Source organism: Apodemus sylvaticus, chromosome 22 (assembly GCF_947179515.1).
Source record: "Apodemus sylvaticus chromosome 22, mApoSyl1.1, whole genome shotgun sequence".
NCBI lineage: Eukaryota > Metazoa > Chordata > Mammalia > Rodentia > Muridae > Apodemus > Apodemus sylvaticus.
In genome coordinates, this window is record NC_067493.1 from 20,084,374 (window position 1) to 20,101,583 (window position 17,210).

The window sequence follows — 17,210 nt, forward strand, 5'->3', positions numbered from 1 at the left end:
TCAAGATTTTATTTTATTTTTTTAAAATATTACCATTTCTAGTTTTTAAAGATTTTTTGTTTTTGTTTTAAACGAATTATTTATTTATTTATTTTATGTATGTGAGCACACTGTTGCTGTCTTCAGACACACCAGAAGAGGGCATTAGATTCCATTACAGATGGTTGTGAGCCACCATGTGGCTACTGGGAATTGAACTCAGGACCTCTGGAAGAGCAATCAGTACTCTTAACTGCTGAGCCATCTCTCCAGCCCTGTATTTTAAATTAAGGATTTTTGTGTGTGTAGGGGTGGTGGTACTATGTACACATGTGTGTGCCTATGAGGTCAGCAGAGAGAGCATCAGCTTCCCTAAGCTGGAGTTACATATGCAGTAACCTGTCTGATGAGGGTGTGAGGACTAAACTCTGCTCTTCTGCAAGAGCAGCAAGTTTCAGCAGCAAGCGCTCTTAACTGCTGAAACAGCACTCTAGGATACTCCCCTCAAACCCCACCCCTATCTCTGTCCAATCTTATACTGGGGCTATAGAAAAGTAGTCTGAGGTTAAAGACCAAAGCTTCCTTTATGGCTATGGTTTCTAGCCTGCAGCTATTCTGAAGTAAGAAGTCACCAGCAAGGAAGTCAATGATTAGCAGCATAGCCAACTATGACCCCTTTAAGAAACCTCTCAGGCTCTTTACCTGCTACTTTATCCCGAATAAGCTTTGCAGATTCAACCTCGCCAATGCTGCTGAACAGACTTCGTAGCTCCTCCTGGGTCATGTTCTGAGGGAGGTAGTTGACAATTAAATTCGTTCTCCCAATGTCATCCCTGCAGTCTTCCGCCATGTGGTCTTCATAACCATTAGACATTGTATTATTTAAAAATCTGCAAAGAAAGATCAGGTAAATTCTAGATGTTCATCTGGGTATGTGAAGGCAGAGATAAATGACTACATTTCCACTTAAGGGATTTTCTTTTCTGCGCTACAAGATCAACTACCAGGGAGATTTCAGTTGTCACGAGCTTGCTGACACAAACATGGAGATTTGAGTTCATATCCATAGCACCAACATAAAAGTTGGATGAGCTGGCACATACCTATAACCCTAGCACTGGGAGTTGGGAACATGATATAGGGACCCATGGAACTCTTTGGCCAGCCAGCCTCGGTGAATCAATAAACTTCAGGTACAGTGAGACCCCTGTCTCAAAAAATAAGGCGGAGTATATATGACAAACACCACCAAACACCTCACCACACTGATCTTGTCCTGTGTCTTACTGAAAGCATTGCTCTCTACAGAGTAGCTTTACTCAGTAGCACTCAGGTGTCAAGAGAATGAGGAGGATTAATGTTTTTCATTTCCAAAGGCTCAAGCATTTGAATACTTGGTTACTAGATGATGGCACTCTTTGGGTAGGTTGTAAAACTTCTAAGAAAGTAAAGCCACTGGGGGTAGGCTATGAGAGTTTTTGTGCTACACCCAGTCTGTTGTCTGAGCTTCCTGTATGTGGACAGAGGTCTGATTTTGCACTCTCCTACTCTGGTTGCCTGCTGCTACATATTCCTCACCATTATGGACTTTACGCTCAAGTAAACTTTCTTCTGTAAGCTGTTTCTGGTCATGGCGTTTTAATACCAATGTGATAGAAGTCACTCAATAGTGATCTCTGGTTTCCACATAAACATACATATGCACACACCCATATGAATATACACACACCATATCTACCTACCTATATTCATACAAAGAGATCAACTATGTTTACAAAACAGCTGCTTTATCAATAATAACCTAAAAAGAAATGAGTTATTAAGCCACAAAAAGGCAAGGAAAAGCTAGATAATTGTTCTAACATTGAGCTATGTCACTAGCCTTAATTTTCCTTTTATCTGGTGTTGCTCTATCCCTGAGCTAAACCCCCAAAGTTCCCAGTCCTTTTGTGTGTGTGTGTGAACATAGAGGCCAGTGGAAGACCTGCAGGAATCAATTCTCCTCTTCCTCTGAACAAAGATCAGACTTAGCAGCAAATACCTTTACCCACTGAACCATCTCACCAGTTCCTCTCTAGTTTTTTTTTTTCCAGAATAAATCAATTTTTTTTTCTTTTAAACTCACAACCACAATATAGTTAGTTCAAGGAGGCCAAAAACTTGCCCAGTAACCAACACTACAAGCCTCAGTAAACATCTATAGTCAAATCTCTTTCATGGCCATTTCAAAGCAATGGAACTGTTAGAAAAAAGGGTCCATCCACACTTGTACTATCAATTATACAGAACCAATATTACATCTCTTCAGCTTGAATTTCTTGATTAAACCATTTGCAATCCTGCACTGCCACAGCACCTCGACAAAGCCCTAACAGAACTTGACATCACTCTGGTTCTGAGTACACTCCAGAAACTGCTTGATCTCTAGAGAGCAAGGTCTGAAAGACCACCCGTTCTGCAGCTGGGCTCCTGGCAAGTGATGCCAGGCTTTGCAGCCCTGCAGTACCACTTCCACCGAAGCCCCCCCCCCCCCCCAGTGATGGCGTGACCCAGGGTGTGCGGCACTGCAAAGCCCACAGCTACATTGGCTGCCGGGGTGCAGCGGCAGGTGAACCAACTGCAGATGGTTCTGGAGGCTGAGCTGCAGGTGCTCTTTTCTGGGAGCAGCCCTCATCTGAGGGTTTGGCTGGCTGAGCCAAACCCGGGAAGTTTGGCTTCGGCTTCCACATGGCTTCCCAACTGCTTGCAGTCTCAGCGCTCAGTGAGGACAAACTGCCCCTCACTAGCTTCTTTATAATCTTTTTTTATAAAACTAAAACTGCTCTACAAAACAATTCTATTAACATAAAACAAATTTAAGTTTAACCATGTTCACCAACAGTTTTTTGTTTTTTAACAAAACTTTTAAAAACATAGCCAATACCTAGTTTGTTCAACAGACACTGGGGTGCAGTGGCCTAACCTGGGAGGCTCTTTGACCCTGCTTTTAAATTTGTCGTCAATACTTCACATGTGCTCACCTGCCTGGAGAGCTCAGTGAGCAATCCACCTCTCCTTCCTTAAAGGAGCTTAAATTTGTGAAAAGTTGAAGCCCACAAGGCCTTTGACTAGTTTTAAAAACAGCTCTGCAAAGGTTCGGTGTGGGTACATTCCTGTAATTCTAGTATTCAAGCAGTGGGGACAGGAGGACCAGGAATTTAAAGGTTGTAACAGAAAGTTCAAGGCCAGTCTAGGCTATATTTAACCATATCTCAAAAGAAAACAAAAAACAAAAACTTCAGACAGCTAAGTAGCAGAGTATTTGCTTAGTATAGAGAAGGCACTAGGTTCTATGTCTAGCACATTAAAAAAAAAAAAAAAAGCTTTGCCAGAGATTACATAAAACCGAACATAACTCTTGCATAGATATTTCTCTCCTACTCTTGAGTCACTGGGAGAAGGGGAATTCTTACCTGTTTCCAACTCTCTTAACTTTCAAACAGGCAAAAAACAGTAAACATTTCCCATGTTTATTACTCATTTAAAGCTGTGTGGGTTCCTCCTTTATAAAGTATGGTAACAGAAAAACAGGTATCATAAAAGTATAAAGCTATATGGCAAAAAGCAGCAGAAACAAGATAAGCAGCAAGAGACTGGGAAAAAACATCTGCTATGTATCACTTTGATCAGTATTTGTTATGCTGGGAAATTCACCCACCAAGGGACAGGATGTGATGATGTGTGCAGGCATTCTTGGTTAGCCTCAGTGTGTATGTGCCCACACACTATCAGTGTCTAGTGAGCACATTACAGGATGCTGCTAATTAAATATTCTGCAAGGCACAGGATGATGGCAATGACTAAGAACCTTGCCTAAAATCTCAACATTGCTAAGGGTGAATAAAGTTGAGTCAATACAACTATAAATTAATAATTAAAATCTAACACATAGCTGGGCGGTGGTGGCGCACGCCTGTAATCCCAGCACTCTGGGAGGCAGAGGCAGGCGGATTTCTGAGTTCGAGGTCAGTCTGGTCTACAGAGTGAGTTCCAGGACAGCCAGGGCTACACAGAGAAAGTCTATGTTAGAAAACAAATAAGAACAACCAAATCAAACCAAACCTCCTTCCCCCCAAACAAACATACAAAAACAAAACAAAACAAAAACAAAACCCTCAACCTCATGAAAAGGGAAAGCTGGGACAAAGCAGCTAATAAAGAGGGCCCTTGCCTAGCACACACAAAGCCAGCCCTGACACCATTTAAGATAGCACACTGGGACACAGCTATCATGCTAGAATTTGGAAGGTAGAAGCAGGAGGATCATAACCATCCTCACCTTCACAGTTTGGAATCGTCTAAAACAGTGGTTCTCAACCTTTCTAATGCATTGACCCTTTGATACAGTTCCTCATGTTGTGGTGACATCTAGCCACAAAATTACTTCATTGCTACTTCAATGTTGTTACTGTTATAAACCATAATGTAAATATCTGATTCGCAGGATATCTGATATGTAACCCTGTGAAAGGGTCATTCAAGCCCCCAAAGGAGTCTTAACCCATAGGTTGAGAATCACTAGATTATGTAAGACTCATGTCACCACAAATAAAAAAAGCAAGCTGAAATGATAGGCTGTGTTTACTGGTCATATAGGATGGATAAAATCCTGTAAGTAGTGGGCCCTGCACATTGCCAGGGCAGCATAGTGGAAGTAGCCCTAAATGTTGAAGGCACACACAGGGGACTGCAGCTCTCAAGGGTGTGAGAATGGGAGAACTGGCCCAGTCCCTTGCTGGCTGCAGCACTTTGGAGAGTGGGCCCTGTACCTCCATTGGGCAGCACAGTGGAACTAGTTCTGTAGGCACAGGTACAGGTGAGCCAGCCTCGAGAGAGGGAGTGACCCTGCCAAAGGGTAGCCTAACTGGAGCAGTGCTAGAAACCTTGCTCTAGCGGTGTGGATGTGGGAAAGCTGATCAGCTCAACTACCTAGGCCCAGATTCAGGACTCTGAGTTGGCCTACCCCAAAATCTACATCATCTGTAACTGTTTGTGGGCTCGAAAAGGCCAGTCCTGCTGTTCTAAAGCTGCAGGATCTCCATGACACAAGGCAATGCCAGGTTAACAGGGAGAGTGTAGATCCAATATTGATGATGTCACAGAAGCTAGAGCCCTAAAACCAGACCAATGACTCATTACAATGAACATTTGCAAGTGAAAATGTTTGGACAGAGGGGTATTGTGACACAGTATAGCTTACATAAGATGTTTACTATTTTCTATGCTTGTTTAGTTTTTTTGTTTATTTTCTTTTTGAGGGGATTGTAAGGGCAGATGGTGGATATAAGGAGACCGGGAGATGAGTGGGACTAGAGTGCATGATGTGAAGCTCATAGAGAATCAATAAAAAGTTAAAAAATATATATCCTGTAAGTAGGAAGAAGAGGGAACAGCCTCATAGACTGACATACATAAGACAGCACCAAGCCAGGCATGGTGGCGCACGCCTGTAATCCCAGCACTTGGGAGGCAGAGGCAGGCAGATTTCTGAGTTTGAGGCCAGCCTGGTCTACAGAGTGAGTTCACAGAGAAACCCTGTCTCGAAAAACCAAAGACAGCACCAGCTTTCTGTAGGAGTTTGGCAACTTCTACTAAAAATTTTATTGTGAAACCAACCCCATAATAAGAATTTTTGTCCACAGCAATGACCACATCTGCATGTTAGTGAGTAATCTAAAGAAACACACTACCTTTCAGCATGGGCAAAGAATTCTTAGATATACCACCAAAAGCTGTTTTGATTAAAAAAACAAATAGGTGTCATCAAATGTAAAACTGCGCTTTGCAAGACAATGCTGGAAGAAATACCCAAAGGCTGAGAAAAGTATTTAAAAAGAAGTGAGAGCACCTAAAAATATCTTTTTCAATATTCTTTTTTTTTTGTTTTTTGAAATTGTGTGTGTGCATGCGGTGTAGCTTTGTTTGTCTTGGACTTGCTCTATAGACCAGGCTGGTCTCGAACCATTTTTTTTTTTAAATGCATGTAGGTATTTTGCCTAAATGTATGTCTGTGCAGCATGTGTGTGCCTGATGCCTGTGGAAGCCAGAGAGGTGTCAAATCCCTTGGAATTTGAGTTACAGACAATTCTAATATAGGCACTGGGAATTGAACCCAGATCCAGTGCTCTTAACCACCAAGCCTCAATAACACATTTTTAAAAAGCTCTTACGGCTAGACAAGTCAGACAGGAAGATCTTTTGTTACTATGGTGCCCGCCACTCTCTTTTTAGTGTACTAAATGGTTTTTGTTCCTATGCTGGTCTACTATCTTACCAAAAGCCCCCAATGTTCTCAATTAACTACCAGAAAGTATACTGGTGGTATACATAAATTATGTTTATTAGAAATTTATTTCTGATAAGTATACATTCACACTATGATGTGTACAAGTATAAACACACACACACACACACACACACACACACACACACACACACGCGCGCGCATACACACAGACACACAAATAAATCTGGATATGGTGGTATGCTTCTGACATCAAGTATTTGAGAGGTAGAGAGTGTAGATCAGTTCATCTAAATGGCAGTCCCCCCCAAATAGAACTGGAAGATAGCTCAGAGGAATAAAAGTCCTCGTGTATACAAGATTGACAATTTAAGTTTGATTCCCAGAACCCAAGTATAAAGGTAGATGTTGTGGCCAGCTGGGTAGCAAAAACAAAAGAGACCTTAGGAGTAGAAACCCCCCTGGATATGTAGGCCAAAGAACAATCCATTTTCATATTCATGGTTTGTCCTTGACATCTACACATGTGTAGTGACATGCTTGACTACTCAAACACAAAAAATTAACTGAAATTTAAAAATAAACCAACACTCAAAACTTAAAAAAAAAAAAAAAAAAAAAAGGCAGATGTTAAAAGTGCACCAAAGCAGGTGCATAAATGGTAAATGAACATATGGAAAGAGGCTCATCATTAGCCAGGCAGAGAGGCCATGTGCACATAGTAGAATGACTAAAACAAAATATAACAAATCTAACAGTCAAGTGCTGGAGAGGATGGGGGAGAAGTTAGACTTTCTATACACAGCAATGGTAGGAAAATGTTATAGTCACTTTGATGAACTGGCAATTGGCAGTCTCTGAGCTGAACATGAACACTTAGCTCAGGACCTAGCAATCATGTTCCCAGTACTGTTTTGTTCTTTTATTCATACTGTAACTCTGCTAAGAGTACAGATGTAAGCCACCACATCTGTCTTCTACTCTTATATCAATCAATGCAGGAGAAATGAAAATCTGTGCTCATATAAAAACATACACAAATCCATACATTATTTACAATCACTATAAGAAGTCTAAAAAGCTAAAATAAGTCATTGATGGAGAAATTACAGTATGTCATAAGATGGAACACTACTTAGCAATGAAAAGGCACTACTAATCTATACTACACACATGATTTTCACATACCCGTTTTACTGGGGAGTAGAGAGCAGACTAAAAAAAAGCTACCTCTTCTGAGTGTTTTAAGACATTCTAAACCAACTTAGGATGACCCATCTTAAAATTTTTTCCCTATGAAAACTGGATCAGTTTGTAGTCCAGGCTGATCCTCTAACTTGTGACTTTAAGATAGCTAGATAGACAGAAACAGACACAAATAGACTGATATTAAGTGAAAGATTAATTTTATGTACGGATGTTTTCCATGTATGTATGTATGTATGTATGTATGTATGTATGTACATACGTGCAAGGTGTATGCCTGGTGCACTCAGAGATCACAAGGCAATGGATCCCGTGGAAATGGAGTTAAGATGATTACAAGCCACCATGTGGGTTCTGGGAATCAAATTTGTAAGTAGAATATGCCTTTAATCCTAGTACTCAAGAGGCACAGACAGGTAGACATACCACTATGACCTTGAAGCCAGCCTAGCCCACAGATCTCTAGGCCAGCCAGGATTACATAGTGAAATCCTTCAAAACAAAACAAAACCAAAACTCAAATACTGGGGCTTGTTGGTAGCTTAGTACTTAAGAGTTCTTGCCTACCATGCATTAGGCCCTGGGTCCCACCCCAGCACCACATGGAAATGGTAGTACACAACTGTAATACCAGTACTTGGAAGGTGGAACTCAGAAGTTCAAAATCATCCTCATATACATGTATATGTGTACATGCACGCGCGCACACACACACACACACACACACAGACACACACACACACACACACACACACACGCGCGCACACACACCATGTTTAAAGGCCAACCTGGGTTCCTCAGACCCTTTCTCAAAACAAAACATCCTTCAAATAGTACTACACAAATGTGAGTAAAATTTTCTATAATGTAAATTAAAAACTAAAATTAAGATTTAAACAAAAAACTTCTATGTCACACTGTTATTTAAGGGCCTCCCAAATCAGGGTTCCAGGCAACCCTGATGTGTTACATAGATTCCACCAAGGATATTGTATGCCTGGAGTCTTCGAGATGGATGGTGGGATGGTGGGGGTGGGAGGAGCAAATCACCCAGGAAATGCTCTGGTAGTAGGAAAAAAAAAAAAAACCCCAAAGGTGCCACTTGAATAAATTATGACTGCCACCCATAAGGGCTCAGGTAGATGAGGCACATACAGATCCTTACCGGCCCCTGTCCACAGCCAAGAAAAGGAAGGCCACTTGGCTGGGGAAGCTTCAGCCAAGTGAGTTCACAGTAGGTGAAGCGCAGAGAGTAGCCTGCCTCTACAGGCCTAGGAACTTGGCCAGCTTTAGAAGAGAGCTCAGCAACACAGTAAGGCATGAAAACCCACGGGCTCTACCCCACTTCCAAAGCGAATCCTACTGTCTGAGCAGTATCTGAAAGACAGCGAAGAGAAATCATTTCACGTTTTCACTGTGGATGCTACCAACTACATAGCACACGATAAACATGGGTACCTTTACTTCTAAAACCAAGGTGTATGGTTCCCCATACACCTCCTGGCCTTACTCTTTCCAAACCTTTCCATCACCCTGAATTACTCTCTGCAGTGGAACTGCATACTTGTCCTCCCAGTGATCTCTACTTCCTCTGTCTAATCAGCTGCAGTTCTGCCTCTCCCTCCCCCTGACCTTCTTTCTCAATCAGGTCCCTGTCCCCTCTTACCTAGCCCAACTTCTAAATGTGTCTGTAAAGCCAAATTAACCTTTTCCTCCAAATGACTCCTCTTCCAGTGTCTCCAGGCTTCTCTCTCATGGTGACATCAGCCTTGACACTGTTTGTTGTGCACTACTCTCTCCTGTCAATCCTTCCTCTGGCATAAAGGTTCCTTTGATGGGTAGTCGCATCCAGGCACTTTTGAACTCCACACTAACTTTCTTCTCCAGGCATGGGTGGAATGCCAACCATGTGCCAGGCACTGGGAACACAAAACAGGAGCAATACCAACCTCAGCAGATCAGTTTAACCATTTTCTAGTTTTATTCCACATTTATCCTCCAGGTCCTTTTGGTCTGGCTTAACTGGCCCCCTCAGGCCTGGCAGCTTCTTGGTGCCTTCCTTTTCTCTTATTCTGCCCATTTGTTGATCCTAGATAGCCCTCCCTGTTACTCTATGATTGAAATCTGCTTGAATAATAAATTCTCAGTAATCAATAATCATTCCATTCAGTATACTTCATATAAAACAAACCTTCCTTTTTTTTTATATATATATATATATTTTGTCTTATACATTGAGGCTTCTTCTCAAACCAAGTTGACTTTCTTTCTTTTTGAGACAGGGTTTCAGTGCAGTCCAGACTAGACTTCAATCCCAGAGATGGCAATATCTGTCCTTATCTCCTGAGCACTGGGATTACAGGTATGAGAAACGATTTCTGGTTTATAGGGTGCTGGGTATTAAAACTAATATTTCATGTATGACAGGCAAGAGGTTATTTCCTCCCAGTGATAGAGAATAGAGAACTTGTCTTGGCAATCTTTCTTGAGAATAGGAAGATGGGTATATATTACTGAGCATGCAGTGAGTATCCACTGTGGTACTGGACATGTGTGGTCACGGATATTCTACAACCATCCTATCTCCTCATTCTGTTTCCGCCATGTGCTTTCTTGTTTCCGGGCATACAGTGAATTGCTTTGTCTTTCTTCTCCAGTTCTCTGTGGCCACTCATTTTTGCAGCACTCAAATAGTAGGCATGGTTGGCCATCGCTGCTCTTCCTCATGTCCGAATTCCTTAACTGTGTCTCAGTGTTCCCTTGTTTCTACAGCTGATGTTCTGTGTTATATTAGCAATTTTTCTAACTTGAAGGAAAGCAATTACCTAACCGGTTTCTGCCTACCAGTCGGTGCGTCCTTTGCCAACTATCCTAAGTCTGGAGTGGGCCCTCATGATATCTGAGATCTCTTCCCAACAGACCTGCTACTCACTTCCTCCTACTTTCCCCACAAGTTCCGTACCCTAGGCATCTTCTGGAGTTAGCAGAAGGCCCTACCTATTCCACTCACCATGTTTTTGAAGAGCCTTTCCTATTCGTCTTTTACCTAGTTATTTCCTCTAGGTCCTCCAGCAACTAACTCCAGGGAACATTTTGGGGTTTCCTGGGCTTGAATAACAGTTCCTTTTCCTGTGCTTCCACATCACCTGGTGCATTACCATTGCTCACCAGTTAGGCTGAAATCATCTAAACATACATCATATACACCATGGCTTCTCCAGAGCCCATCCTCTGGGCTGGAACACAACTTAGGGGAAGGGGACAAAAGGCTCACTTCCCTCTTGTTGGCCAATTTCCTTAGGTCTTTCTCCGTAGAACTACTGCCACCTACAGCAAAAGGCCGGCACTGCAGCTCACTCACCACTTTTACTAGATTGAACACACTGAAGGTGACAGGGGAACACAATTCAGGGAACAGTTCATTCTGGAGAAGTGGAAAAGTCTTGGCATTTGGAGGCAGCTTCAAATGGTGTTTGTGCTCTGAGCTGGGCCACACAGCTTTCCAGGGAAAGAGCAGAAAGGATCAGAGAAGGGAACAGGGGGTATCAAACTAAGGGCTTCTGATTTTATTGTTTAGAACTATTTGAAAAAGCCCAGAATTTTTTCCCCCCACAGCCCAGGACTTCTTTTAATCAGGAGCAACAGTTCTGCATCTTCAAAAGTCAACTCCTGCTGTGTGCAAAGCCAGAGAGAAGCAGTGTGAGAAGTGACTGCGGAAGCATAGGAAGGAGCATGTTCTTCAGTCTCTCCCTTCTGCTGTTGCCCAGGGACCTATTCTGAACACAAATTGAAGTTGTTTCCCTCCAACTAGTGCTTCAACAGAAATATTTCTCAGCTTCTTCACACACCTTGAAATCACAGCATTAGAAAAATATTTTAGATTTATGTGTGTTTTGTTTGCATATATGTATAGGAACCACATATATGCTTGATGTTCTGCAAAGAGGAAGGCATGAGATCCTCTGGAACTGGAGTTATGGTTGTGAGCCACCACATGGGTGCTAGGAACTGAACAAGGGTTTTCTGCAAGAGCAACAAGTGCTCTGTTTACTGAGGTGCCTTTCTAGCCCCACAGCATTTTCAAAATCAGATCTCAAAAGTTTTGCATGCACCAGTTAAAAGGCAGTATGTTGGAGATATCTAGGACTTGCTTTCAAATTCTGTGTTGGCCACTGCAGTGCAAGAGATTATCTTTAGTTTCACTTTCTTCTCTAAAATGGATAGTAAAACACCTACCTTAGGAGCTGGAGACATGCTGTGAAGTATTAACACATGGTACATTGTTGAAAGATTCCGGTGATTATTTGTAAGTGCAAATATTCCCATGTGTGGCATGCACAATACTGGGGTTTTCCTTACATCTTCACATTTGCACAATACTTTCACCCTGCCATTTCACAGACAATTCAATACAGCTTACTCAAGATCTTAGGAGCTTCACCCAGATCATCAGAGATAAGGCTGAAAGAACTTTTCCAGGAAGATTTCTCACCTTGGTGTGTATGTGCTCAGGTGATGGGGAAAATGAGAGAAAAGACCCCTAGCAACACCTCAATGTGATTTTGGTACCCACAACTAAAGAAGTAGGAAGCAGAGATGCTAATACTCGGTAGGCAGACCACGCAGGGCATGCTATCCAACTTTCTACCATGCATAGGGCAGCCAAGTCCCCACAACTAACCATTATCTGACTCTAACTGCCTGTATCAAGGGGGTTAAGAAAGCTCTCTCTAACATTCGATCTTGCCCCTTCTAGAGGTCTGGCCAGCGTTGTCCCACATGAACGCTTGGAAGCTCTGTGTAGTGCAAAAAAGTTCTCCACTTGCTCTCCACATAGTAGATGTCAAACCATTTTGACATGCTTTAGCAGCAGAAGACAAGAGAAAAGGAAGACCCGTCATCACTACCTATTGTTCAATAGCGTGCAATTATCTTTTAAAAAATATTTTCACATTATTCTACAAATGAAAACGTCCCGAAAACAGCTTTGTTAGAGATGGCGACCAAAGAAAAAAATTCCCCTTTCTCTTCTAGGCCTTCCACACATACAGAAGAAAGGTTTGCACACTTCTAAAAGGACCTCTCGACCCGTCGCGGTGTATCCTGAAAATCGTCCACAAAAGAAATCTATGCGATTTCCCGAGGGAGCAAGTCTGTGGGCCATGACCTCTGGCACCCAAGGCCCTCGCTCCATTCTTCCACCCCCGGGTCACCGGGCCTCCGAGATCAACTATCCGGGACCCCCCCAAGCCTCGGAGCCCGGCCCCCCAAAGCGCGTGCCCACGCTGTGTCCTTCTCCCGCCTCTCTCGCGGGAGCCCAGAGAGGAATCTGGCCCGGGGGAGGCTTGTCGCCAACCTGAATCAAACAGAGTCGGTTCCCATTCGCTTAGCCGCGGCCCACCCGCGCGTCTCCATACCCAGGCCTACCGCGGCCTGGGGCCTTCGGCCGGTGCAGGCCCGGCGGACGCCCGTGGGGCTAGGCGAGCTCAGGCCCTAGCGAGGCCTACTCTTTCGGAAGTCGCCGAAGCCTCCAGCCTCACCTGAACACGGGCGGGAAGGCCCGGGTCTCTGCTCCGGGGCGGGCGGCGCGGCGATAACGGCTCCGCACGGCCTCGGTAGCGGTGGCGGCGGCGGCAGAGCGGTAGCGGTAGCGGTAGCGGCGACGGCGACGGCGACGGCTGCGGCTCCTCCTCAGCGCGCACGACCCGCTCCCCGGCCCCGCGGCCCAGACACGCCCCCTTCTCAGCGCGCTCTACTATTGGTTAGTGTCTTTGAAGAAGCGACGCTCATAGGTTGGTATGGCTGTCGCGGTACTCGGGTGCGCGCGGCGGAGGTGGGACTTCCTGTCGGCGTCGTCTGCGGTGGACTAGGGCGCCCAGTGGAGTCGCGGAGTGGCTAGCGATGGCCGCGGAGGGGGCGAGTTGGAGCCTGGCCTGCAGTGGACACCGACTAGACGTCGAGGCCAAAGAGTGGCGCTTTTTATAGAACGCACGCCGTGCGGTCCTCACAATGCGGGCTGTGCAGCCACTTACGTCCAAAGAAAGCAAGGCGGTCATCTGGAGCCCAAGCTAGGAGGACAGGATCCCCGATTCGAATCCCGACCCGGACATTTCCGGTCTGCCTGCGGTTGAGCACCAGCTGACGTCACTGAGCCTGGCCTCAGTTTCCTTATCTGGTGAAGCAGGTTAAAGGATGTGGTCAGCATGGGCAGCCCCTGGGAATCTAACGTTAAAATTTCTTGGTTTTAAGGTTTTCTTAATTTGTATGCATGGGTGTTCGGCCTGCATGTATGTCTGCACCACGTGCGTGTAGTGCATATGGAAGTCAAAGAGAATGTGGGAGAATGTCGGATCCTTTGGGACTGGTGTTATATAGACTGTTGTTAGCTGCGTTTGGTGCCGAGAACTGAACACATGTCCTCTGGAAAAGCAGCCAGTGATCTTACTTGCTGAGCTATCTTTTGCTTCGAAATCTTAAATGCCTACTCAGTGCCAGCCAGTCTGGCAGTGAACAGAAAAACAACTGCCTGTCCGTTGGGGGGTGGGGGGGGGGCTGCTGTTTTGGGCTAGTGCTATCAGAACCGTATATGCCATCCTGTTTGATTTAAAACTTCTCTATTGTCTCTGCCTCTGTCTGCCGTTTTTTAGCGTGTTTGTTTTCTTTTAGTCAGGATCTTCCTAAGTAGTCCTGGCATGGAACTTATAAATCATGCTGACCATTGCCTCATTGAGATCTGCCTGCCCCTGCGCCCTGAGTGCTGGGTTTAAAGGTGATGTGTATGTATTTGAGACACCCCTGGTTGGGCTCCCACTTTCTGTGTAATTAACGATGTCAGTGAAAAGATCCTTATGCTTTCATCTCCCAAGTTCTAGGATTGCAGGCCTGCAACACAGCAACTGGGTATAGGTAACCTTTTAAAAGTAGTTTTACAGGATTTGAAAAAATGTTGTGTTTTATTGTTTTATAGTATGTATGTATTTGTATGTGTTTTTAAGGGATGGTGTTTGTATGTATTTGTATAATATGTATATATTATAATATGCATGTATTTGTGTGAACATATATGTGGAAGTCAAAGGATTACTTGCAGGAGTCAATCCTTCCATCATAAGGGACCTGGGGATTGAACTAAGGTTGTCACACTCAGTCTATTCAACTGAGCCATCTTTACAGTTCTGTGATTTTTTTTTTTTTAATTTATTTGTTCACTTAACATCCTGATTGCTGCCCCACTTTTGGTCTCCTCACAGTGTTTCCCCATTCCCCTTCTCCTCCTCTGAGAAAGTGGATCCCCCCCCCCCCACCATAATCCCCTCACACTTGCATATCTAGTTTCTGCAGGGATAGGTACATCCTCTCCCTAGGGCCAGACAAGGCAGCCCAGTTAGCATATTCTGCCTGTGACATTCTTAATCAACTCTGTAGAGTAAAACTTTAAGGAAGCCACACAATTGTCAGCTTATATGGCAACTTAAATTTTTTAAGTTATTAACTTATGGGCCAAGGGTGTAGCTTAGTGGTAAAGTACTTTTGTAGCACATCCAAGGAGGTTCACAAAAGAGGAGGAAAGGAAAAAAAAAGGGACATGGATATAGTTTGGTAGTTGATATTTTCGTAGCGTACATAAAGAGGTAAAGTAGGAGGGTCAGAAGTTCATGGGCAGGATGGAAAGGTGGCATAGCACTTATGAACAGTTGCTGCTTTGCAAAGGACCATGATTCAATTCCCATCAACCCATCTATTGACTCACAACTACTTTTAATTCCAGCACTGGGGGATATAACACACTCTTCTGTCCTCCAGGGGCACTGCCCTTGCGTCTACAAATCCACACTCAGACAATCGTGATTCAAAAATAAAAATACAATCTTCCCTTTAAAAAAAAGTTCATTCTTGACTATGTAGCAAATTCAAGACCAGCCTCAGCTACATGTGGCCCTATTTTTTATTTTTAAAGTAAGTTATTAGTTGAAAAGGTAAAAATAATAGGTCTGCAAGATGGCTCAGCAGGATGAGGTGCCACCTGAGTGCGTGCGTCTCCAGGACCCACATGGTGAAAGAGAGAACTGACCCCTGCAGGTCACCCTGCCTTGTCCAGCCTCTTTAGAGAGAACTGACCCTTGCAGGTCGCCCTGCCTTGTCTAGCCTCTTTAGGAGGTGTGGCCCTTGCTTTTGTATCCACACTGTTTTTTAAGTGCAAAACCCAGATATTTTTAATAGCTTTATTTAACCATATTTCAACATATGATCCAAGTTGAAAGTTATAAGATCTTTTGCCAGGAGGTGGTGGTGTGTGCCTTTAATCTTAGCGCTCGGGAGGTAGAGGCAGGTTTGGGGGCAGCCTGGTCTACAGAGCAAGTTCTAGGACAGCCAAGGCTAACCAGAGAAACCCTATCTCAAAAACAAAACAAAAAGTTATGAGGTCGTTTATATTCTGTGTTTTTCCTCCATTTGTTCTGGAAATCTAGGGTACATTTTACATATCAAATTGGACCGGTTGGATTTCAAGGGTTCAGCAGTCCCACGTTGCCTCTGGATCATAAACTATTATAAGAAGAAAAGTCAAGTGGGTACCATGTGACGTGGTTTTTAAAAGGGTAAGAAGAAAAGTAAACTGGGAAAAGGGTATAAGGAAGGAAGTATTTAGTTCAGAGGGATGCCAGGAAGGTGGGGAAGATGGAAGATGAAGGGAGGAGTCAGACGGGTTGGGGATACTTACATTCTCTGTTGTTTAGTATTACCCTGCAGGTCATGTAGAAATTATGGATATGGGGTCTGGGGGATTGCTTAGTGGGTATGCAAGCATGAGGACCTGAGTCCAGAGCCTGGTGCACACATAAAAAGCTAAGTATGTCCTGTGTATCTGAAACCACAATGCTGTGGGAAGCAGAGATGGGGAGACTGATGGAACTTGCTGGCTGCCAATCTCCTCAACAGTCAAAGGAGGTAGGCAGCGATAGAAAGCAAGATCTCCATTGTGGGGCGTTGGGCTATGCCAAGAAACTTGGTAAGGTTGAGGGTTCAGAGAGCCAGCACCCATCTGAGGACAGTAGGTGTTTCCCTGCTCCCTATCAGATTCCTGGCCTGGAACATGTGACCAGACTCCACATGTAGGCATGTGACGGCCTTGTAGCACAAAACAGAGTTCTCCATGCCAATGAGGTATGGAGATGGGCCCTGGGGATTTAGCCAAGCTTCCCTTTCCTGACATTCCTTCCTGCAAAAGGTAATCTCTGGTCCACAACCCCACGGATCATGGGACCACATTTGGCTCCTGCAAATGTGGCATCCCCAGCTGACATGAGCCCCAGCTGGCGGTTCACGCAGACCCACATTGGAACTCCAGATTAAAAAAAAGACTGACTAACTCTAAAGACAGACGCTCTGTATTCTTCCCACTTTTGTTTTTGGGCAGGGCTACTGCGCCGACCCATCTAAATCCAGACAGTCCAGGGACCATGGACCAAAACCTCGAGGTGTAGCTGTCTCCAGAGCCACAGCAGCTACTTGAGCCAGGCCAAGAACACAACACAGTCCATCGCCTTCCTGACCTCCGCATGTGTGCATGTGTGCAGGCATGCAGTGAGTGTGCTGCATGCAGGCATGCAGTAAGTGTACTTACATGCAAAGATGAGTGTGTGCCTTATCAACACTTCCCAGTTGAAACTTGGTGTTGGGCACTTAGCAGTGGCTAGTTATTGAAGACCTGTATTTTTAATTATATTTATGTGTATATGCAGGT

The 17,210-nt window shown here is 44.2% G+C and overlaps 1 protein-coding gene and 1 pseudogene across 1 annotated transcript in view; both read right to left on the reverse strand.

Moving 5' to 3' along the window:
- The window catches only part of Elavl1 (ELAV like RNA binding protein 1), a 36,499-nt gene extending 23,305 nt beyond the window's left edge, over nucleotides 1-13,194 (reverse strand). Inside the window, exons 1-2 of the mRNA XM_052167486.1 lie at nucleotides 13,009-13,194; nucleotides 682-869 (exon numbers count right to left, since the gene is read on the reverse strand). Of these exons, the coding sequence (XP_052023446.1) occupies nucleotides 682-853 (172 nt within the window). The 5' untranslated portion in view covers nucleotides 854-869; nucleotides 13,009-13,194. The remainder of the gene's footprint in view (nucleotides 1-681; nucleotides 870-13,008) is intronic.
- LOC127672450 (uncharacterized) lies at nucleotides 2,232-13,524 on the reverse strand (annotated as a pseudogene).
- Nucleotides 13,525-17,210: the final 3,686 nt, after the last annotated feature.